Source organism: Pundamilia nyererei, unplaced genomic scaffold (assembly GCF_000239375.1).
Source record: "Pundamilia nyererei isolate P.nyererei 1_Seehausen unplaced genomic scaffold, PunNye1.0 scaffold00064, whole genome shotgun sequence".
Taxonomy (NCBI): Eukaryota; Metazoa; Chordata; class Actinopteri; order Cichliformes; family Cichlidae; genus Pundamilia; species Pundamilia nyererei.
This window is the reverse complement of record NW_005187465.1, coordinates 2383136-2406072: the sequence shown is the minus strand read 5'-3', so window position 1 is coordinate 2406072 and position 22937 is coordinate 2383136. Positions and strand designations below refer to the sequence as shown.

General features: G+C 40.6%; 3 protein-coding genes across 6 annotated transcripts in view; 2 read left to right on the top strand and 1 right to left on the bottom strand.

Moving 5' to 3' along the window:
- The first annotated feature begins 744 nt into the window (after nucleotides 1-744).
- Nucleotides 745-11312, top strand: atp1b2b (ATPase Na+/K+ transporting subunit beta 2b). 2 transcript variants are annotated; one of them, XM_005735549.2, is made up of 8 exons: nucleotides 745-1284; nucleotides 5558-5686; nucleotides 5779-5886; nucleotides 6039-6244; nucleotides 6451-6510; nucleotides 6734-6760; nucleotides 7381-7476; nucleotides 7636-11312. In XM_005735549.2, the coding sequence occupies exons 1-8, from the start codon at nucleotides 1194-1196 to the stop codon at nucleotides 7801-7803; spliced, it is 885 nt and encodes a 294-aa protein (XP_005735606.1). In that variant the 5' UTR covers nucleotides 745-1193; the 3' UTR covers nucleotides 7804-11312. The 2 variants fall into 2 exon arrangements, with proteins under 2 accessions (XP_005735606.1, XP_005735607.1); XM_005735550.2 differs by lacking the exon at nucleotides 6734-6760.
- A 799-nt stretch (nucleotides 11313-12111) lies between these two features.
- On the bottom strand, nucleotides 12112-16008 carry gltpd2b (glycolipid transfer protein domain containing 2b). The gene is made up of 4 exons (XM_005735548.1): nucleotides 15462-16008; nucleotides 13926-13984; nucleotides 13600-13772; nucleotides 12112-13484 (listed from the first exon to the last, which is right to left on the bottom strand). Exons 1-4 carry the CDS (start codon nucleotides 15529-15531, stop codon nucleotides 12869-12871), a joined length of 918 nt encoding a protein of 305 aa, XP_005735605.1. The 5' UTR covers nucleotides 15532-16008; the 3' UTR covers nucleotides 12112-12868.
- A 3175-nt stretch (nucleotides 16009-19183) lies between these two features.
- chrne (cholinergic receptor, nicotinic, epsilon) overlaps nucleotides 19184-22937 on the top strand; it is a 9164-nt gene continuing 5410 nt past the window's right edge. Inside the window, exon 1 of one of the 3 annotated variants that reach the window (XM_005735547.1) lies at nucleotides 19184-19217. In XM_005735547.1, the coding sequence (XP_005735604.1) occupies nucleotides 19199-19217 (19 nt within the window). In that variant the 5' untranslated portion in view covers nucleotides 19184-19198. Of the gene's footprint in view, nucleotides 19218-19316; nucleotides 19369-19551; nucleotides 19767-22937 lie in introns of those variants that run through there. The other 2 variants (XM_005735546.1, XM_005735545.1) reach the window with 2 other exon arrangements.

The window sequence follows — 22937 nt, the reverse complement described above, 5'->3', positions numbered from 1 at the left end:
ACATGAATGTAAATAACTGATAAAAATCATACAGAAAACAGTTAATTCAAGTTATTGCTGCTAAAGGTGTTTATAATAAACCATAGAATTGTGAATTTTGCTTAGTTTTAAATGCAATACTTCTGCAATATTGCTTAATTTTTGTTAAATAATTAAAGACAATGCGTAATATGTATGTTGTTCAATCTGTGGTTCTATTTGGCTAATTTAAGAACCTCGTAAGCTCCAGATTCGAATAAGTTATACGGAAATATTTAGAACTGAAAGTGGGCGACTGTATATTTTTGATGTGTAAACGATGTTAATAATGTATATATAGGGTTTAATGTCATTTCTATGTTATCCTTTCAAAAAGCCTCATTCTCATTTACTGCTGTTTTTAAAAGAAAAAAAACTGAATAAATAAATTCTCCAAGGCTTTCCTGACATAACTTGATTCAAAAATAAATAAAAGCCTGAATGAGACATAAATTAGTCACCTCAAGCGGACAGTGAATTCACCAACAGAGACACTTTACGGTCCATGAGGGATTATTAAAATTATTCTGTTGATTTTTCTTTGGATACGTGACGTCAAGAACCACTTAGCCAATAAAGGGATGCCCTAAGCCACCAAGCGATTTGCTCTGAGGCTTGTCTCTCGTGCATCAGGAGTGAGGATCCCGAGCAGGTGATTGGTCAGGCGGGTGGAGTAGGCGGGAGCTGCTGTGGATCGCGGCATGCGGGAGGAGGGTTAAGGCCAGCGCTGGTGCGTGCGTGTTAGGATGTATGTGTGGAGAGCGGTGTGGCGCTTGTAGAGGGAGGCGGAGGGAGTGCTTTACCGCAGTATCACTACATTTCTGCACCACTCATCAAAACTCTGCGGCATGCAGACAAGAGCTGGGGGGGAGGGCAGTCACTAGGTCTGTTCTGAGTGTGAAACTGCTACCTCTTCTGTTGGCCTACCAGTCCTTCATATAATCTAGGCTACAGCAGTGCTTTTACTTTATTTATTTTCATGCGGGCTCGTTGAGTGTTTAAGTCGACTTCTTTAATGCCGGTCTTCTTCCTGTAGGAGCAGTGATACGGCAGGGCTCTCTCTCTCCTTCTCTCTCCATCCCTCTTGCTCTCTGCTGTCAGGGCAAAGTGCTTCAGCCCGGCGCTCAGTGTCATCAGGCCGCTTTTAGTTGAGCTTTGGAGCAGTTCGTTAGAAAATGGCAAAGGATGGAGAAAAAAGCGATTGGAAGGAGTTTCTATGGAACCCGAGGACGAGGGAGTTTCTGGGCAGAACGGCGAGCAGCTGGGGTAAGTGCTGTCCAGCTACGGCAATGCAGCAAACAGGGTCCCCCGGCTCTGTAACAGGTCTCTGGCACAGTGGTTTCCCCCCCTAAAGGTTCGCTAAGATGCTGTAAGAGAGAAATGAGCGTGTGTAACCATGACATGAATTTCGACCCTGCTTGAAGTTAGGCGGTAATTTCCTTCAGGCGATGAGATGGATGTCGCTGTCCACTACAGGTTGGTGCTGAAATCTGACTGCGGCACCGCTCCTGTGGAAGCCAGCTGAACCCCTCCACCCCCCCCACCCCCACCCCAACTCCTGTCTACTTTATTAATTTAATGTATTTTTTCTGCAATGCTTTCCCTGCGCATTGCGCCCAGCATAAGGGATGAGGCATTTGGTTTTATTTTACATTTGGATAAACCTGATTACAGCAGCATTGCTGAAAATAAAAAGGCTCCACTTTCTTGTAAAGTGCATGTAATCGATTCTTCTCTCCTGAAGAGTGATTTAGTTATAACTATGACTTTCATTCTGCTGCAGAGAAGACTTTTTCTAGGAAAGCGGCTTACTGAAGTTGTACAGAGATTTGTTTGCATGCCCGTGGCTTCATCAAGTGTGTGTGCAACATGATGTCATTTATTTCCAGGCTTTTCCCCTGAGATGCTGAGCGACGATCAGGTCAAATCCTCTTTTTAACACCGTAGTGTTGCCATATACTGACACATTTTCTGCTATACAAAGACCCTGCAACTAGTTCAAAGATTCATGAGATGACAGGGCGCATATGGCTCTGTTCTAATGACATTGGAGCATGTTTAATCTGGGTAAAGCCGAGGGCTAAATGCTATTTGTATCACCTCCAACTCGACCCCTCCCAGTGTGTGTAAATCAGTAAGGGATTTAATCCTAATCTAATGAGTTCATTGGCTGGAGAGGAAGGTATCAAATTCAGCGTGCTCTGGCAAAGTAAAACATTTTTAGGAACTTGGATTCATTTTCACATTTTCACTGAAGATCTGAGCTCAGAGACTTGAGTTTAGCACTCGAGGCTGAAACTGTGTTAAACGTAGTCTTTACTTTGAGTTTGAATTTTCTGATTATTTTTCATCAGTGCACATATATCATTCTTTCAGTGTGGGGCTGGGACTCATGGACTGTAGCTTCCTTAACTGGAATCCTCCCACAGTGTACAACTTAATCCAGTCCAATGTGCCCCAGGTGCTTTAAGGTCTGTTGGCCTTTTTAAGCTGCGCTCTCTGAGACTTAGTAATTAGGCTATTTCTGGAGTTAGCCACTACATGTAGGTCTGCTAAACTTGGCTTTTCAGAGTAGCACTTTCTCATTCTCCTAATGCTGTACATACTGTACCATTACTTCCAATGTGCTGGCAACACGGCCTAATCTACTCGTGATACAGTTTCTTACGGCTTGCACTGAAGAGGGGTTTAAATGCAGGTTTCCAGTCTCTTTAAGGCATTAATGTGTTTCTGCAGCACAATGCACATTCAAAGCATTAGATCAAAGACTTCTTTGAGGATGAGACGCAAAACACTTCCTTTTGTGTTCTGCTTTCTGTAAAGAGCTGTAATGATATGGAAATAACCTTGATAAAGGAGAGCAGTGCTGCAGGTTTGTTGTTACACATGCCACAAGCTGACACAGTGAAACATGGTCAGACAACTAGCTTGACTAATGAAGTGTTCTGGACCTCCCACTTCCAGAAACAAAGTCCACACTGCAACACAGGAAGAGAACCTCAAAGGGCCTCATGGTGACCAGAATCACGGTGCTCTTTGTTACTTTAACATTGTGTACGAGATAATTAGCAGTGTTTGCCGGCGAAAGAGCCACAGCTCAGAGCTATCCACGCTCTCGCCAGACCTTTTCATTTTTATTTCAGAGGTGCGTTTGATCAGCAAGTTGCAAAGCGATTAAACAGCATGTCCTCCCAATTAATTGTGAGAGAAAAAAGGGACACCTCCTGCCATTATTACCGAAGAAAGAACAGGGTAGTGGACCATCCGAGCCTGTCCTTTTGTTCTTTTCTTTCAATCGCCGTCTGCATACAAAACCAGTGCGAAACAGAGACGCCTCACTGTCCATCATCAGCATGGACTGAGAGGGCAGGCTGTAAACCCAACACCCTGTTTGCCAGGGGGGGGAAGCCACCTTGCCTGCACGCTTGATCCCGTCTGGATGTGCGCACATTCATTCTCCCCCTGGGTGGTGTCATATTTGTGGTTAGCACAAAAATCCCCCCACCCCCTTGACGACAGAGACAAACACTTTGCCACTTTTGTTGGATCGTAGCGTCTCTCTTGCTGCGTTGCCTCCAGCATAGTTCATGGTCTGTGTATAATTAATAACTGAGCTTGTGTCTTTTCTGTGGTGTAGATGGGATGCTCATTGTCATCCCACTAAGGGATTCGTTTTTATTAGATTCTAAAACTTCAGGTACAGTCAGGCAAAAAATGCACACACAAGCTGTGCACACAAGCTGTAAATCATCAAGATACCCCTCTGCGATTGCCACCCCCCCCTCCATCTCCCCTTGACATTTTGCCAGTCTGGCAGCGCAGGGAGACAAATGCGATGCTGAGCCTGCTGACTGAGGGAGTGAGCGCCACGCTGGGGGCCATCCAGCAGAGGTGCAGGGTCAAGGCACTCAGCTGCCTCCCAACAATGGCCTCAGGTGTCGATGCTTGAAATGTGGGATGCGTTACATACATGTTCTGTATGTGGATAGGAAGCAAACAGCTGCTTCAAATGTATCTGATGGTTCCAAGTTAGAAAGATCGCCTCAGAAATGGTTTATGAATTTGTTGATCTCACAAAATAACAATGAAAAGATGCCAAGTTAGGATCTCCATCTGAAATCTCAGTATTTTCGTCACAACAATGACAAAGTAAAGCATTAAAAACAAACTCTTCTTTATATCAAATGTAATTATCATTATCAATTTGCTCGTACACAGTTATTAATAAACCTAGTCCCCTGACTCTGTGGCTCAGTCTCCGGGGCATCCTTATTTTCTCTCTCCCGGTGTTGCCTTCTGTCATTCTTCCTTCCTTTCTGTGGACAGGACAGTTCTATAATGAAGTTGGTCGTCAGCCACGAACTCCTGCGTGGTTAGGTTCACTTTGTGTCATACTTATTTTTCAGTCCATGCAAAAACACAAAGAATTTAAGGATTAATGTGCAGCTTGTGTTTTGAGTTTATGTTGATAAAATAAAATAAAAAACCTGCAGTGGGCAGAAACATGGAAGGAAAAGCTCTGCCTGATCTGTACTAAGCACCTTCCACTGTACAGCCACTGGCATGTGTGCTAAAATGAGTCAGTATTGAGTTATGGCTTCACATATGATTCAAACCCCGCTCGCCCTGGTGGATGTCTTCTGCTTCACACATTGCACCACCGCTTCTTATATCCTACATGCACTTTGTGCTTTTTATGCTACCCTATAGTGCTTCCCTGTTATTCTTTTTAAAAGACCCATGATTGGACACAGTCTCCTATTGTGGTCTAGATGATCTAAAGCCTTAAAATAGAGCCCTGGGGAGATGCAGGACTCTAGTTCTCTCTCAGACCACTTGCATTAGTTGCATTACAGTGAAAATGTGTTGCCTCCAGTTATTTTAACTTTAAACGATGATATTTTAAGCATTGCATCTAAAGGATGATTTGTTTCATGTGAGTGAGAGAGAAACAGAGGCAGATGTTGCAGATGCAGTGAAGCAATTTAACGAGGATTAACTGAAATCCCGTAGACATGTTTGGTTAGAGAGTGACGTAATAGACATGAACTACTCATCAACTCAGATGTGAGATTATTTGTTCTCATTAAGGGTTTGTGTGCTGCAATTATAATGAAATGGACTTTGCTGACTTGCAGATGTTAGTCTGATGGACTTTATGCATAATTCATAGATGTGCTGTGGTGTACAGCAGACTAAATAATGTAATCGAAGCAAAAAAAAGGCTTAAAGGCTATTGGGGGTTTTTGCACAGTGTATCAAACATACATTTTCCATGCAATAAACACATAAACACAAATTATATTATCTTATATGTAGCCATTTATAGATGAAAATGTCTCAGTGATATCAATTTTGGCGCATATGATCCGATTATCTTTCTACAACATCAACTGACCAAATCTGATGATGAAGAAATAGTTTTGGTTTTTTTACACATTTGTCCAGTTGGGGAAGATGCTGTTTTGTAATATTTTAATATTCCATTTTTGTTACTATTGCTTATATTAATATGGCTCTATTTTCTCATTGTCTGCAGGCCTTATTTTTCTCTTCTATTTAATTTTCTACACCTGCCTCGCTGGCATGTTTGCTCTCACCATGTATGTCATGCTGCAGACCCTGGACGAACACAGACCAACCTGGCAAGACAGGCTCTCCACACCAGGTGCAGAAACTATAGATACAAGCTGCATGAACACAGATCATGGTCTGTGCACTGTGTCATGTACTCCCTGCTGTCTCTCTTGTCACTCTCAGGCTTGGTGATTAGACCTCGGGCAGATGACACCTTTGAAATAGTCTATACTAAAGAGGACACTGAGAGCTGGGACCTGTATGCCCAGACATTGGACAAATTCCTTCAACGTAAGTTTGGCTCTTGCCCTCTAAGACAGAATGTTATGACATACACAGATAATCTCTTTATAGTTAGCTGACAGGAGAGCGTCTTGCACTGGGATCTTAGTTGATTATTAAGACAATTTCACCCCACACACACTCTCCTATTTTCCCTGCAGCCTACAATGATTCCCTCCAAGCCCAGAAAAATCACGAGTGCGCCCCAGACAAGTACTTCATCCAGGAGGACAGCGGTGAGGTGAAGAACAACCCGAAACGATCCTGTCAGTTCAACCGCACAGTCCTCCAGAGCTGCTCTGGAATCGATGACCGTTACTATGGATACCGAGAAGGCCAGCCATGCATCATCATCAAGCTGAATCGGGTATGAAAGGAAAAGAGAGGGGAGTGAAAGGGACTGGTGTTGCTAGGAGACATGGAGTGACTGAGACAACCAAACTGGTTGGAAATGATAAAAAGAAAAAAGTCACTATCATAATTAAACTGATTGGTTTTTGCATTTATCATCATTCACTTATGTTATATCGCCTAAAAATGAACAAAAAACGGTTTTCTTTATTTTCTCATCAGGTGATTGGTTTGCTGCCAGGAAAGGATAACCAGGCTCCGTATGTCACCTGTGCTGCAAAGGTAATCCCTGTTTGTCTTTCACAATCAGAGGCTTGACACAACAGTTTTATTCATAGCTTTTGTGCCTCACGTCATCTGCAGTATTCCACCTGTCGTTTACCTCCATCTTCCTTTCTTAGCTATCATGAATTTCTTTTCATGCTGTCTTGTCAGTCAAGCCAGTTGTTTTTATCGCTGCCCTTTTCTTTTTTCCATTGTGTTCCATTAATTTGTTCACTCGCAGAAATACAGAGTTGGCAAAGATCAATGGGTAAGAAAAAGTCCAGGACCCATGTTTGGTACAGTTTAGATCAGCGGTGTCAAACAAAAAGCCTTTGGGCAAGAAGAGGTCTGCCAAAGGGCCCAGTTTCACTCACTGGGTGGTTTTACAAAGTGTGTAAAAATTGTGAGAGTATGATTAGTATTTTTGCACTTTTTACTATATTTAGGATTATATCTTGAGACATATCTGTCTTCATATGACTTAGTCTGCTATATCACACTGACATAAAGTAGTTTAGTAATTTGTACGATTTATGATGCCCGTGTTTGTAATAACAAAGTTGCTGAATGTAGAAAAAAATATTGTTGAAATTGGCTTTAAAAAATGTTATTTACATAGGATTCTACTTAACAGGTTATCTTAGTCACTATAAAATTTGACGCTGCGTTACCTTTCTCAGAGTTTGACTCCCCTGGTTTAGATTATATTTCTATATGATATATCTGTAGCAGTCGATCACATTGTTGTTTTGTATTTGCATTTTAGAACTAGATGGTAGATATGTAGGAGAAAGACATTTAGAGAAAAGTAGACAAATAAAGCTCACCTCCACCTTATAAAGTGGAGATTATAGCTATATAACTGACGAAGCCGTTTCACCCCCTCAGAAAGATGACGCTGATAAAATTGGAGAGTTGATTTACTTTCCTCCAAATGGCACAATCAACCCTATGTACTTCCCTTACTACGGCAAGAAAGCGCAGGTAAGAATGTGGTTTAAATGAAAATATAATGTGCTGTAAACATGATAGCAGTAACTGTTAATAATTAATGTGTGTTTGTTTACAATTGCGCACACAGACCACAGAGTTAAACCTACTGGGTCCGCAGGTTTACGACGTCTTTGTTGACTGTTTTTGCAGGTGAACTACTCTCAGCCCTTGGTTGCAGTCAAGTTCCTCAACATTACTCACAATGAAGACGTGAACATTGAGTGCAAGATCAACGCCGAAAACATTCCCGTTGGAGGTGAAAGGGACAAGTTTGCTGGGCGAGTGTCTTTCAAGCTGAGGATCAACAGTAAAAACTAGGTTTACCCCCCTCCTCCAACCCCACCCTAACCCCCACCCCCACCAGCCTCATCCCCCAAAACATACTGTCTTCATTCTCAGCAACACTGCACATGCACAGAAAACAAAAATCACAGTATTCACACCCTTTTTAGGATTTGTTTACACCCCCAACCCTTTCCAACCTCACCCCCACCCTCCACCCCACACCTCTCCACAGATTTTTGTGGGAAATTCTTTGTCAGGTCGCGTGGCGAGACGAGGCGAGAACCAAAAGGGTGCTAATCCTGTCATTATTTCTGTGAGCATTCACACACAGGTTATTTTCCATCAGTTAGTTTGAGGTGATGTCTATTTATACTGCATGACAAACTAGGGGGCTATAAAGGACGTGGACGTGTGTTTGCAGACTTTGCAAGGATCAGCAACTTTACCACTGTACTGCTGCTCCCCACCCCCCGCCAACCCGCTGCCTCCTCATAGAGTATCCCTCTAGATATGAAGATCCACAAATTACAATACCGAGCGTGTATATCTACAGTATTTATACAGCATAATAATAGTAATCTTACATCAGTGCGTCTATTTTGTTGCACTTTAAAAGAATATTCCAACAAACAGGATTGATGCAGAGATGATGCCATTTGCATGTGCGTATTGTCTTAGTATGCTACAAAGGCAGGAGGCTCCTGTGTCCCACCTCTCGGCTGCTTACATCTGTAATAAGTTCAGCGACTGACCACCAGGAGGGACCACACCGTAATCTTTAAACCTGTGTTTTTTTTTAAAAAATGTGATACAGTAAGATGACCCCCCGCCCCAAAAAAAGAAGAACATGAGGTACACATTACAGGTAAAGAGGAGTAAAGAGTGCAGGAGATCGTGTGTTTTAGTTCATACTGTAGGTCGGGAAGTTGCATGCAATGTGCAATATTCATTAAGTGGCATGCATTATGAATGCCCGTATCCATTCATCAGATGACTTCTATTAAATAGTAATCATTTTGGATCATTTGATATTCACTCTCATTGTGAATGAGTAGCTTGTGAAACAGATGATATATATATATTTATATATGGGGGGGGTCATATAACACCTGAATTCTCAGTCGGTTACGGGGTAAACTGAACTCTAGCTTTGTGGCTCCTGGACTGCAGTCCAATAAGATACCTGAATATCATGTGAAAATGACAAAATAGACCTCTGTTCTGCACGAGCACACAAACACACACAGACAAAATTCAATATTGCATTTTATTCCCAAAGTCAAACCTAGAATTTCTTGCGTTTCAGTTTTTAATATTAATATTCAATCGATGTTTAGAGGAGCTGTATTATTGAGTGTATTGCATCTATTTCACTTGTATCAGAAATAGATGCCATTGTAAAAAAAATGGTATTGTTTTGCACAGAAAGTGCGCTTTTATTCTTTTCTTTTTTTGTGATGCTGACTTGAGTTTATTAATGCATTTCCAGTTTTGAAGGAAGTTGTTTGTTTTTTGTGTTTTGTTTTTTTGGGTAGTTTTCTTTTTTCTCATTCATTCTCATTTTCTTCACCTAAAGGATGCATCTGAGATACGAAAATGTACACTTTACCTCTTATTTTAAAAGACAGTCGTTACTTTATTATTTTGAATGTTAGTTCAGTTTGGATTTGTAGGGCTGTAGCAAATTAAAAACAACATGAAGATTTACTCCATTGACCACAGAAGAAAGATATTTTTTTGTTAATTTGGTTCGATGTTGTTGTGTTCCCCGGTGTTGTATGAATCATACTGAAGGAAAACCCATACTGATAACAAGACAATCAGTTTCAGCCTCTAAAAAAGTCAGACATGTTCCTGAGTTTAGTGCTTGAGCTATTTACTAAGCATCCCTTAAATTATTGGCTTGAGAAATCTGTGGAGTCACACTTTTAAACTCAGGCACGTTACCTCTGCACAGCTCCAAAACTGTTAGATCAGTTAGACTGTGATCCTGCCATGTCACTGCAGCAAATATAGAACACGAGCATCTGTTCGCTCACATTAAGGTCTGGCTGATTATTAATTTGTTTTGGAAGGCTGTGTGTTTCTCTGTATGCCTGCAAATATCTTGCAGTGGTTTAAATAAGACTGCATCATCTGACAGAGAATGAAGGCAAGCCCATTAGATCCAAAGTGATTATCTGATCTATATTTGAAAGGTCATTTATAATGGATGATCAGCTCTAACAGTAATTTTTCATGAGTCCGCCACCCAGTTTGCATGCATTTCTCCTCTTGCACCGCTGCAACACTTACTTAATTTCAATGTAATCTCTTAATCTGGTCAGCTAATCCAGAGCAGGCACGCTGAACTTCTTTACCCCGCTCTGTTGCTCCTCCTCCTCGTGTCAGGCGGCCGGTTCAAGGTTTATTCTTTTCTCATTTTGCTCACCACATTCACATTACACTTTGTTTAGTTTGAATCACATCACAACAAATAAAAGTGTTCCGCTTCACTGGCTAATCGGACACTCTTGTTTCACTCACGCATGTGAAGATGATTTCTTCAACCAAAGATCTACATGACAGTTAAAATTGAATTTCCACTTGTCTGACACATCCTCAGCAGTAGATCTGAGTAAGGATCCCATGCAGAGATACTGTAGGATCCAACTGGAGGGCTAAATACCCTGTGATAATAAAAAGGCCTCCTCTTATATAATAATAATACGCACAAAGGAACATGGTTCACCACGACATAACAGTGCCTCCTGGTGGACAGACAGTGTTGCTCCCCCAGTGTCACAGAATGTTATTTCCTGTTATCTCCATTTATCTGCTTTTTTTCCAGTGATAATTTGGAAATGTCTTTGAAAAGCAATATATTTATTTCTTGTGTGGCTATATGAATATTTACAGGAAAGGTTGTAACACAATCAGAGCGACGTGCATCAGAAACAGTAAGGAACAAAAGGGAAAGACTGCATATATGCCAGTGTGTGTTATTATGATGATGGAACCATTAAAAAAAAGAATTGTTTTGTTTATAAAAGAGTATTTTGTTGTAAAGATGAGAGAATGCATTAGCCTGGAATATATCATGTGATAGGACGTACTAGATCGATTTTCAGAATAGTATTCAAGGAAACTTGAATAGATATGGATTTGAGTTTTTTTTTTTCTTTGAATGTTTTTGTCATTTGAGTTTGTTTTACTGTTTTAAAACAAACCTATAATCAAAGCTTTCTGTCAGAGTTCTGACAACACTTTATCCACTGCAAAGGTTGGAGAAAGCCAACTGTTGGCTTTTAAGTAGAGATAACTACATGAATAAGTAAAAAACAATCTCATTGCCCCTTAATGTTAAACTGTATTACTGCTTAAGACTGGTATTATAAGCCAACAAGAAGGGAATTCAGTGAATTTGTTCAAACACTCTCTCCCTAACAGATGATAAATATTCTGGATCTTTGTTTTCTGCTCTAACTGTATGTATATTTTTGCTTATGTTTACTGCAAACCAAGATAGAGAAATGAATAAATGTTATTTAAGGGAACTCAAACTTCCTTTCGTGCCTGCTTCTCAGTCATCTTTCTGCTACTCTTTGCCAGTTTCATGGGCGGAGGGATTGATGTATTACTCATGATCAGGCATGTTCTAGAAACTAGGTGGAATAGCAGTGACCAACGTGTAGTTAAATATAGCATCACTTTCACAGTTGACAATAAAAGAAGCCAGCTAGTGTTAAAAGTAGTTTTCGGATGAATGTAACTAATGAAACTAATATAATCTCATTCTCCATAATCCTCACCGGTAACCATATATTACTGTTTAAAACAGTAATATATGGTATATATAATATATGATGATTATATACAAAATAAACTTGATTTTCACAAAATGATTATGCCATCCATGTCACAGGTCACTTTGACTGTAGATAGGAGAAAAATGTGGATGCTTTATAAGTTGTACTTTTCCCCCCCTGTGGCAGTTGCTTTAAATAGTCTGCCACCAAGTGGTTGACAGGATTAAAGGTGAAGTGTACTTCCGCTTCCTGACCTTTACCCGGCTCCTGTCTCCTCTGCACTCCGTGACTTTAACCCCGTTTTCTCCACCGTTGCCCACTCAGAAAGAAAGCGTTTCATAAAAATGGAGCCAGCGTTGGAGGTACTGCTGGGTTTAAAACAGTCTAATCAACACCAGCAGTGCAGATGAGTCATACACATGCTATTCTCTCTGTTACACGTGTACTCTGTAATATAATATGGAATATTCTTTGATATTATAACAGTAATACCAAACGTATTCGGACAGGAAAAGCCTTTGCATTTGGATTCAGACAAAAAGTGCAGAGTGTGTATAGGTAAGAGTGCCACATAGACCAGATTATATTCACTGTGATGTGACTTCTAGCAGGGCACTGGAACCTCTGCTGGTTGGTTGGTGCACAACATAAAGAACATTTTATTGCCAGTTAAATGTTTTTCCATTGCTGGATCACACGCTGAGTAGAAATAATCAAATGAATTGTCTTCTGTTTTTTTAAATTAATCATTAACATGATACAAAAAAAATGACAAAGATGTAAAAATAACAAAGCCATACTCTACACACAGCATCACTGTGAAGCAGTAACTTTCTAATCCATTTGGTCGCGTGGAGATTTCAGACCAACACGATAGTTACGAGGTAATTTACCAGAGGAATAACACTGTAAAAGAGCAGTTCTTTTTAATATAGCAATTACCAATTGTCAATTTTAGTTACACATGCGCTATTTAAAAAAATCTATTATACTTTTGTAAATAATGCACAGTCTAAACCATAATCATCAGCAACAAAGTTTGAGATAGTACCCCATAAAATCTGATGAGAAACATCAAAGTAAAGCTTAATGTCACATGTTGATTGTTGACTCAGCACTTTGGTCCGTAGAAGAAGAAAAAAAGCTGAGTTCTGGGTGAAAAACAAGTCAATTCTTGCATCGTAGAAAAGCTTGCATCTTATTTGTATCTAAATCCAATATATGACGCCAAGGATACAGAGCAGAAGCACAACCCAAAGACGGGTAAAACAGCAGCAGTGCCCCTGTGTCCAGTCTGATTATCTCATTTTTTATGGCAAGTCCAGCATGCCATGTTCCTCCAGAGCTTTCTGTGTCCGGTCATAAACCTCTCCGATGGCCCGAGACACCCTGTGCAGCACTTTGCTCATCTCCTCCTGGTTCTGCACGCACACCAGCCTGAAAAAGAAACCCCGCTCTGGCAGGGCAATGAAGGCCAGCTCGGCGGCCTTGCGGACGTACCATGTATGGTGTTGAGCGAGGGTGCTCTTGTAGGCCTCACGACACAGGTCAGAGGGACTCCTGAGCCGTCCCTCCACTGGTGTCTCAGCCAGCTTCTCCAGGAAGAGCTTCAGCCAAAGCAGAGCGCGATGCAGGCGCAGTAGAGTCCGGCATCCAGAGTCTGTCTGGTGGTGGAAACTCACCAGGCCTTGATTCAGCTCCACCAAGATCATAGAGCGCACAGAGTGATAAGCACTGGTGTGCACCGACGCCTTATTCTTTGTCCCACCACCCTGTGAGTTTACAGAGTTTATGGAATGTAGATCCGGGCCTACCTCTGCTTCAGGGTTCCCGTCTGCCGTCAGGGCCAGCTGGCGAATTATAGAAGTCTTACTTTCTATCTCTTTAGATATCAGTCCCACCATTGGCCCCAGAGAGTCCATGAACCTAGAAGAGTAACACAGAACAGGATAAAGCAGCTTACAGATTTCAGATAATCAGCAAACAACAAATAACTTTTCTTCCTGATGGCCGTAAACAAATCTTTATCTGAAAATCCTACTTGACAAGCTCGTCCCAGCTGGACAGATATGGCTGCAGCAGCACGTCAGAGTTGTGAGTTGGGGCATCCAGCAGGTGGGAGAGCAGAAGTGACACCTGGAAGGTCTGACCGGGGCACAGCTCAAGCTGGCTCTCAGCTCCATCGCCCACACTGCTGTTGGACAGCTGGTGAAGCTAATGGTGGGGGGGATGGGCAGTGCATGAATGTGGGTGCAATCGGCAGGGGACAAAGGAAGAAAGAAAGCACGACATTTATTTTAAAAAAACAAAGAAATCCACTTCATAGTCTGCAAGCAATCTAATATCAGATTCAGGAGGTACTCTTACCTTATTTAACTGATTATAACCTTTTACACAAGAATCCCAGTGGTAATCCAACCCCCCCTCTGAAGTGGACCATTGAAAAGAGAAAAAAGACCAAGGGTTACAGTTAGTTTTGGTTCACAGAGCAATATTGATATTGTTATCATTTAATCTTTCAGATAGTCACACAGCTTTAGCTTGGTTTATCTTTGCGTGTCGACAAACCTGTGAACTAAATAACTGTCTCTTAATGGCTCATGCTATTTTCAGCTAGTGTTTGTCTGCAGTTTCATGGTGAGCTACTACAATATGGTCGAGCTTTCAGTGCTTTCTTTAAAAAAAAAAGAAGAAGAAGAAGCAAAGTTGTGAGAGTGAACTAAAAGGATAAACCAATGAGCTGAAACCCACTTCGCAGCTGTAAGAGGAGCTGCTGTTGCAGGTAGTGGTATTATGTAGGTTCATTAAACAATCCTTCTCACGCTGTCACTGTTTAAAATATTTTCTATTGTTATTGATATTTTGATTATAGCTGGCTGAAATGTAACATTCATGAAGTACCGTTATCTAACAGTTTTGTTATCTCATGGAAATGATTGTAAGAAGGTGTCCTTGTATCCTGTATTACGTCATATTGTATATCTCTGTATGTAAAGACCAACTTATCTACCTGCCTATCATCTTAACTGATGTGCAAGTTGCTAATGAAAGTTTGGCACTGTTCAGTTTATTTGCAACAAGACCCTTACAGACACATTGTTGCCAGTGACAGTGGCAACAGCTGTGTTGAGCATGCAGAGTGCTGCGGAGTGTTTGGTGTTTTTTAAGGGAGCTGTGAGGTTACTGCAAATTACAGAATCAGCAGCAGAAACATTCACAGGTTCATCCTCCAAACTGACCCATAAACATTCAGGTTATCGAGCTTCTGGTCAAAATACTGAAAACTAGCAAACAAGCAAATGAGTTCAGATTAAACACAGCACAGATTTACCTGCAACAGCAGAAATAACTCGACTATGAATTATTGTAAATGGTCTCCATCCTGACTATAAAAACGCAGATGTGACATTTCATGCTTTCAACTAAAAACCGGGGCCGATATTCTGAATTATAAATACAAACTAGACAAAGACAGATCACATGGACTGAGTTTGAACATTTTTTAGAAAGATCAGTAAGTGGCTCCTTAGCCCTTTAAAAGGTCACAGTGGAGCCACTTACTGATTTCCTTTGACAATGAATCACTTTTACTTCTTTTTAATGAGGCAAAACGCAGTGACATTTTTAAGGCTTACAGATTATTCTTGGAGGGTTACTTACATAACCCTTCAAGAATCTTTACCAGTAAAAGATTATTTGTGAAGTAGCTTATTTGAAAAATAAGGGTAACTATTTCATTACCATAAATAAATGTGTAATATTAAATGTATTTTGTACATCAAGGCTGCTTGGTATCATGTGACATTGTTGATCCGGAACAAACAACACACTGATTGTTTAGACTAAGTAGTACAGCATGAGAATCAAAGACACACACTCGCACCCACACAGAGAGAAACTCACGTAGCCACAGCGAGCCAAGGAACAGCAGCAGGATAAGGATAGCTGCAGCAGCCTTGCTCTTTACACCCATACTGAAGTCCAGTGTGGGGCCGTCCAGTCTGCCTCTTGTCCCTTTTTCTTTCCTTTATCTTTTAATTCCTCTGTTTCACATGAGTTCTGGTCCCCTGGCACTGGCTGTCACTGAAATTACTTTCTCCCAGACCACTGCCTCTGACCCCCCCCTCCCTCCTCTCCAATCCTTCATACTCCTCCCCAAAACCTCAAACAAAACCTCCTGTCCACCACTATGGCCCCTATTAATCTTTAACTCTATTCTTGCTCTATTTTGAAACTGCCCTTTTCCCTCGTCACCTCATCAAGCCCGAGGTTGCGGTTTCTATCCAGCTTTTTCTGCGACTTTGTTTAAAATCTGTGTGGCTTCCCGTGCTGCCTTTGTGATTTCAGAGCTGCCTGTCTCTCGCGTTGCTCAACCCCAGGGTCCAGAGATCAGCTGAGTGTGGCCAGTAGCTGATAAAGCAGAGCCAACACAGGGTGTCCTCCTGTAACCCCCCGCTATATGTGCACTATATTCCTGGTCAGTTTGAGGAAACACTTGCTCCCTTGCCTCTCCTCCCATGACCACCACTTTCCCTCCTCCCTCTTCTCTCCTTTCGCTCTCTCTATCACTAATTCATACACTCCATGACAGTATATCAATCATTAGGCAGTGTGTTAAAGTCACGATGACCAAGGGTTTGTATTTAATTTTGGTGGCTACACAGACAGACATGTTAATAAATAATAATCCAAACTTGCACTGGTCGAGATGCCAAAAGGAACAAAGATTTCCACACATGAAACTCTATTTGTAGAAAGATGTGACTCAAAAGGGAAGTGAATCTTTTGTTTTTATTAAAGAAGCTATTTCCTCTTTCCTGTCATCATATTTTGCACAAAACCTAATTCATACAAATATTATTTTGAACTACTACATGCAAATTATCAAACTTTTTGTTTAAAAAAGTGACGTCTGAGCCATATTAGTAAAACACTGCGGACTGATGTGACTCATAAAAGGTGTTCTCATCCTTATTGCCTCTGATAATGATAATTGTTGGAAGCTCAGAGGTTGGTCCTGCTATCACAGGAGGAGGTACAGACATTGAACGCCACACTCAAGCCTGGCCGTCTGTGCTCCTAAAGAGGGACTCAACAATGGTATTTCTTCTGCGGATGAGCGGGGAAAAAGTGAAAGCAGGGGCATTCATTCCCAGTTTGGGGCGGGGGCTGGTCACAGAGCTTTTATTCTCCGCAACCAATGGCTGATCTTGTCCAAGATAGGCAGCAACTGAGAAGGGGAGGCTAAATCCCTGGGAAACCTTGGGACACATTCAGAAACCATTTGATACCACACAGAACAGAAAACAGAGAATACCTTTATTGTCACTGTAGCATGTTGGGTGTACAATAAAATTAAGTGCAGTCTCAACAGTGCAAAGATCATTCACAGCAGTCATAAAAAAGTATGCAAAAACCATAAACTATATCAAACTATATAACAGATTGTTTTAAAAACAGACAAAAGCAACCTTTCTTCAATCTCCCAGATTGCGAAACACTTTATCACACAGAGCACATTCATGTGGAAATTGCTGCATTATGCAGCTCTGGGACAAAAAGTCTTTTCGGTCTATTTGCTCCTTTTTTTAATTATTTTTTTGTAATCTCTGTTATGGCGCGGTGGTGTCCAGGTGTGAGATGGATCCAATATGATATTATATGGTATTAAATGAAAAAAAAAAAACAGCTTGTATTTCCTATTAAACACTGAGATGCAATAACAGACATTACAAAAGCATATAGCCAGCTGGTGATGTGAACATGAAGCGCTTCAGATTCAAACTGTGTTTCTCACACTGTTTTTTATACTCAAAGGTTACACGGGGGGCAAAGATAAAACCACACTGGATTTTCCAGTAAAGTTGCTGCACAGCATTACTGCACTACTGAAAACCCCATCTGGATAATCAAAACATTTAACTACAGTGCTGGGATTACTCATGCTATCAAGTTTGGTGTTTGTTGAAATCGTTCCCAAACAAATTTCCCATTTCAACAGAGCAAAAAGATCCTGAGCTGGGTGAGAAAATATAATAACAGCAGTGTAGTCATTTAAAAGCATAAAAGGTTTTATTTATTGATAATTGGAGGATTGACCCCTAATGACTTCTCTATTGTCTTCTCTGCAACAAGGTTTCAGAGTTTTATTTGAATTCCAAAACAAGGCACTGCCTGTGTCATTTCATATTCAGATTAACCCAACAATATTTTGATCCCCCCAGCTTCCCTTGTAGTAGCTATATTTGAAACTCTAGTTGTAGTTGTTGGCTGTAGCTATAAAAACAGTTACACACACGTGTCTCACATGTCGCACTAACTGGCCTCCATGTGAGTTATTTTCTGATGCTAATCGGGTGGGCTTGAGAGTGTAATGCTGTACTTTAGCAGTAGAGAAGAGGGTAACAAATATAAACACAGCACATTGCTCAGAGTGGTTGTAATGTGGAAACATTAACTTAAACATAACATGTTTTGGAAGGCTGTAGCTGAGAAGATAAAGCAGACCATCTACTAATGTGAAGATTAGTGGTTTGATTCCTGCCTACTCCAGTCTGCATGACAAAGTATCCTTGGTCAAAGTACTGATCCCAAAGTTGCTCATGTCAGTGTGAATGTGTTTATATGTTAGATAGAAAGCACTTAGAAAGAAAGGTGCTTGTGTGAATGGGTGAATGAGGCATGTCGAGTATAAAAGCAGAAGCTTTATTACAATGAGGGAAAATAACAGAGTTTTGTTATTAATGTATAATGCATATATATAGACAGGTGGAAAAAATGCAGGAAACCCACCATAAGTAATCTTAGTTAGGACACCTTAAGTGCTCTATGGCATAGATTTTACATAGTACGGGGGTCATAGCATATAATTCATCATCATCAAGTCACTCACTGAGCCCTGATGTCCTCTGGACAGGCCTCCCCTCGAATAGAAAGCTCCCATCAGGACAGAAAGATCACTCTGAACTTTGTATTGATTTGCTGTGACCCTTCCCTTTGACAGGATGAGTTGACTCCCACACAGTATAACAGAACCGCTAGTAGGGTTCAAAGGTTTAATGTTTTTTTTTCCTTTAATTTGACACCTGTTTGGATATAAAACAGCTCTGCTCTCTGGAATTTGAAGGCCCACAGCTCGAGCCTTTCTGCTTCTGAGCTCTGAGTGCGAGACACACAATCTGCCTTCTGGAGGCTCCAGTTACCTTAAAGAAGCTCAACTCTGTTTCCCCAATTGTATATTTAGAAGTACATCACATACTGTGCAACTCACATGGCACATTCCAAAAATCAGTCCGTTGCCCTTGCCACTGCAAAGAGACACTCCTTAGATTAATCACAGCCTTTATTATGACAACAAATCTAGTCTCTGCATTTTAAATGAATTGCTAAAACAACCTGACAGGTCAGACTCTTGGGCTCCCTGGTTTCATGAGGTTTATGTGCAGCCCTCTAACCCCATTATTCTGCAGACACTATCTCACCGCTGAGGTCCTGCAAGGTTTACTGTAAGAATCAATACTCTGGACACGCATAGGAGGTGTGCACCACCAGTCACCTGTTCACCCTGCGGGAACCTGTGGGATTTAGCCATTTCCTGTATCGATCTTTAACACTGACACCAAAATGTTAAAGTTCTACGCATGTCTAGTGGATACAAAGGTGAGTGACAGATTAAAGAGGAAACACCAACCACTAATCCTGTCAGTGACACTGGCCCTCGTGCTGTGCACTGACCATACATCGATCTGACAACTGAAATTTTCTATCCTGATGACGCGAGTACTCCTGCTGTATAAGGTCTCGCTTACAGGTCTCATTGCTACCTTCAGAAATATCTGGAATATCCTGGACACTCCTAGTTTTTGTCTAATGTTGGAGTTGCTATCTAATGATGATGATGATTATTATTGTGGGTGCCTGGAGAGTGACTGGAAGTCCTGGTTTAGTGCTTTCAGCTGGTGTGTAATCTGAACCCCGGATAGTGACAGCCGTGGTGGGTGACAGTCGGGACGTTTGGTAGGGGGATTTAGAGCTCTTCATCTGCCTTCAGTCTCGCTGTCTTTCTGTATCTCACTTTATATTTCAATATAGTGCAGCACAGCACAGTACAGTGCAGAGCAGCAGAGAGGTCTTGGAATATGATGGCAGTGCGCAGTCTTTGGATAGCTTTCGGAGTTGTAACTATTCTTGGGACTTTAGCGGGACTGGGTAAGTGACGCACTTGCAAACTTTTGGCACATCCTCGCTGACTGGCACAGAGATAGCCAACTCTTCTTGTGGTGACTGGCAAGGTACAGAAAACTTGCTGTACTTTAGACCTCATGAAAACATGTAAAAAGTTGTAGAGGCAAACTAACACAGCTGTAAACTTGCATATATTGTTTTAAACTGGAAGCAGTCATTTTTCTTCTGTTGATATCATATCTGCAACTTCTCTAACAAGGATTTTGTAGACTGTCTAATTTGGCTTTTTTTTGGTGCACACTAGTGAATTAGAATATTGCTTCCTTTATACTGTTGCACTATGTTTTTGTGCATGGTATAAAACAGCGGTCCCCAAGCCCCGGGCCACGGATCAGTGAGTCATTTGGTACTGGGCCGCAAGAGTTGAGGTTCGGGTGTGAAATGTATGGTTTTCAGGGTTTTTATCGATTTTTAGCGTTATTTTGTTATTGTTTTTGTCGTTTACTCGGTTTTTCTGGGTCGTTTCACTTGTGTTATGAATAAATCTTCTTTTTTCGATACCGGTACTAGTTTTATTTTCCGTGAAAATATTGTCCATAAACCGGTCCGTGGCGCAAAAAAGGCTGGGGACCGCTGGTATAAAAGGTTAACAACATACAAAGTATGACCGTCTATTCCATAACCATTAAGTATAATTGATACAATTAGATAAAAACACAGTCAGTTAACAAATCAGAAGGAAAGCGTAACTTCCTCTATGATTTTTCATGACAGCAACAGTATGAGAGTGTGTAAGCTGTTCTTAATGGTCCAGATCATTCTTATCCCACAGCACAACTTTACCCCAGGGTTTTTACACTTTTTTTTAACTAGTTGGTTGATTTTCATTTTATCGTGTTGCTGTATGTTTTGCAGTTAGGTTTTTGTAGGCCTGTGATGTAAATGCATTAACCTGGAAAGCACTTTAGGCCAACTACTGTTGTTTAAAATCTGCTATATAACTAAAATGACATGACAATATGAGGTAAGAGGATGTCATAAAGCTGCAATGAAAGCCAGGAGATGATGGAAAATTGAAAAACAAATACTTGTGATTGCTTATGTCATTATTGAAATCCATTTGTAAATTCAGGATCTAAAGTTATGGTGGTTTGTTCTTGTATTTGAGGGGGGAAAGGTTTCTTGAATCCAGCTATTTGGTGGATATCACATTCATTACCAAATTCCTCTCAGACCAAGTACAGGTATGTGTAAGTGTCAAGCTGAAATCTGGACTCTCAGTTTTTGTATTGATACATTAAAGGAATAGAAATCAAAGATTAAAATGCTGGAAATATGACTCGTGACTGTGGAACATCACAGAATAATGATAGAATCTCTTCATGCCTTGCACTTCAATAGAGGACTGTAGGAATTTTGAGATTAAATTGACACTTTTGTTCCGATTTGATAGCAGATAAACAGATGAACTTATGATCTTGGTATGAGGTCAAATGTAATCCAAGTGTGATATCAGGAATCTCTGCTCCACCTCGGGTGTTAGTGTTTGTCTTCAGAACATGCGCTGGAATCCTCTTAGGAAGGTACCAGACACTTCTTCTTGTTTCTCTTCTTTTCTAAATCACATTAAAAGATAACACACACATGCACATGAGGAATTACTGTCAAAATGTCATTTTTTTGTGTCTCCAAAAAATAAATTACATTTTGACAGTATACAGAATTTTTAATTGTGTTGCTCATAGGACAGGAAGACACTATCAAGAGACATTAAGAACAGTATAGTGACTAAAATTCCTTGTACTGTTTTACTGTATGAATAATGAAGGAGCTTTCTCACCCTTAATTTCAGAAAACCTTTTGGGCCTTTTTATATAGCCACAGGATTAATGAGCCATTGTCTGTCCTCGGCCACAAAATAAAATCTGAATCTCAGATGATGTTTTCCTTGGCCAGGCAGCACAGGAACTATAACCTGGTATGGCTAATGAAGCCTGGCTGCTATCAACACATCCCCACACGCTTCCTGAATGAAAATCAGCAGGTTTTCTCATGTGTAGGGATTTTCCATAATAAACCTCCCTATGCCGCACTGAGAAAATATCCAAAGAAGGGGAAATATGTAGGCCAAAAAAGCGTGTGAGGCAGTCACTGAACGAGGCAGAAACCAAAGCTGCCTGATAGAAACAAACATTCCCCGAGATAAAAAAGATACCATGACTGCCCCTGCATACTTTCTTTTATACTCCCCTTAGAGCTCAGGCAGCATGTTAATGTGTATTAGCTCATCAATTGCTACACAATGTCCGTCTTCCCTGCATTCATTCCTTGTATTGTATTTGTGTGTTGCACAAATCAGATCAGACCGAAATTGTCACTGCAGTCTTCTTTATCGCCCTCTCCGTATTTTATTTTGCTCTGCATGCTTGATCTCATCAGCTCTCAGATTTCTATCAGGATATTCCAGGTTAGGATGCATCGCTTAGGAGTTCTTGCAGAAAAAAATTATCTCATTATTTGGGATGTGGTGATTCCTACTGGTTTCACTATAATTTGATGGCTTTTTGTTTACATGTGAGAATTCTGGTCAGCTTACAGTTTGGATCATTATGGCCCTAAAGTATTGTTTGAAACTGTTTGCGGGCTCTTGCATATACTATGGCTTTGTTATATCACTCAGCAAAGCATTACTTTTAAAATACATCTGCCAGTTCAAAAAGCACTTAGTGGTTTGACTCTCATCAACATCTCTGACTTGCTCAGTGTCTATAACCCAACTAGACCTCCCAGGTCATCAGCTGCAGATCTTTTCCCAGAATAAGATAGAATAAGATCCAAGTATGCTGACGGTGTTTTTACTTGCTGTGGTCCTGTTCTTTGGAACAAAACTACCAGCACCAACTATGTCTACATTTAAAAATGAACATTAAAACCTTTTTATTCTCACATACTTACAGTGTTTGAGTGTTAATTTGTATTCTATATCTTGTAAAGTTTTGGTTCTATTACCTCAAAACATTGCAAATCTACCTACATTTTTAGCTTTTTTTTTTTTTATCAGTAAGCACATTGTGTTTATGTGGAATGAAATGTGCTATATAAAATGAAAATAATAATAAAATAATAAAACTGGCACAGTTTTGAAAAAGTAGTGTGTTAGCATTCAGCAAAATCTTAAACAGGGATATTGTAATG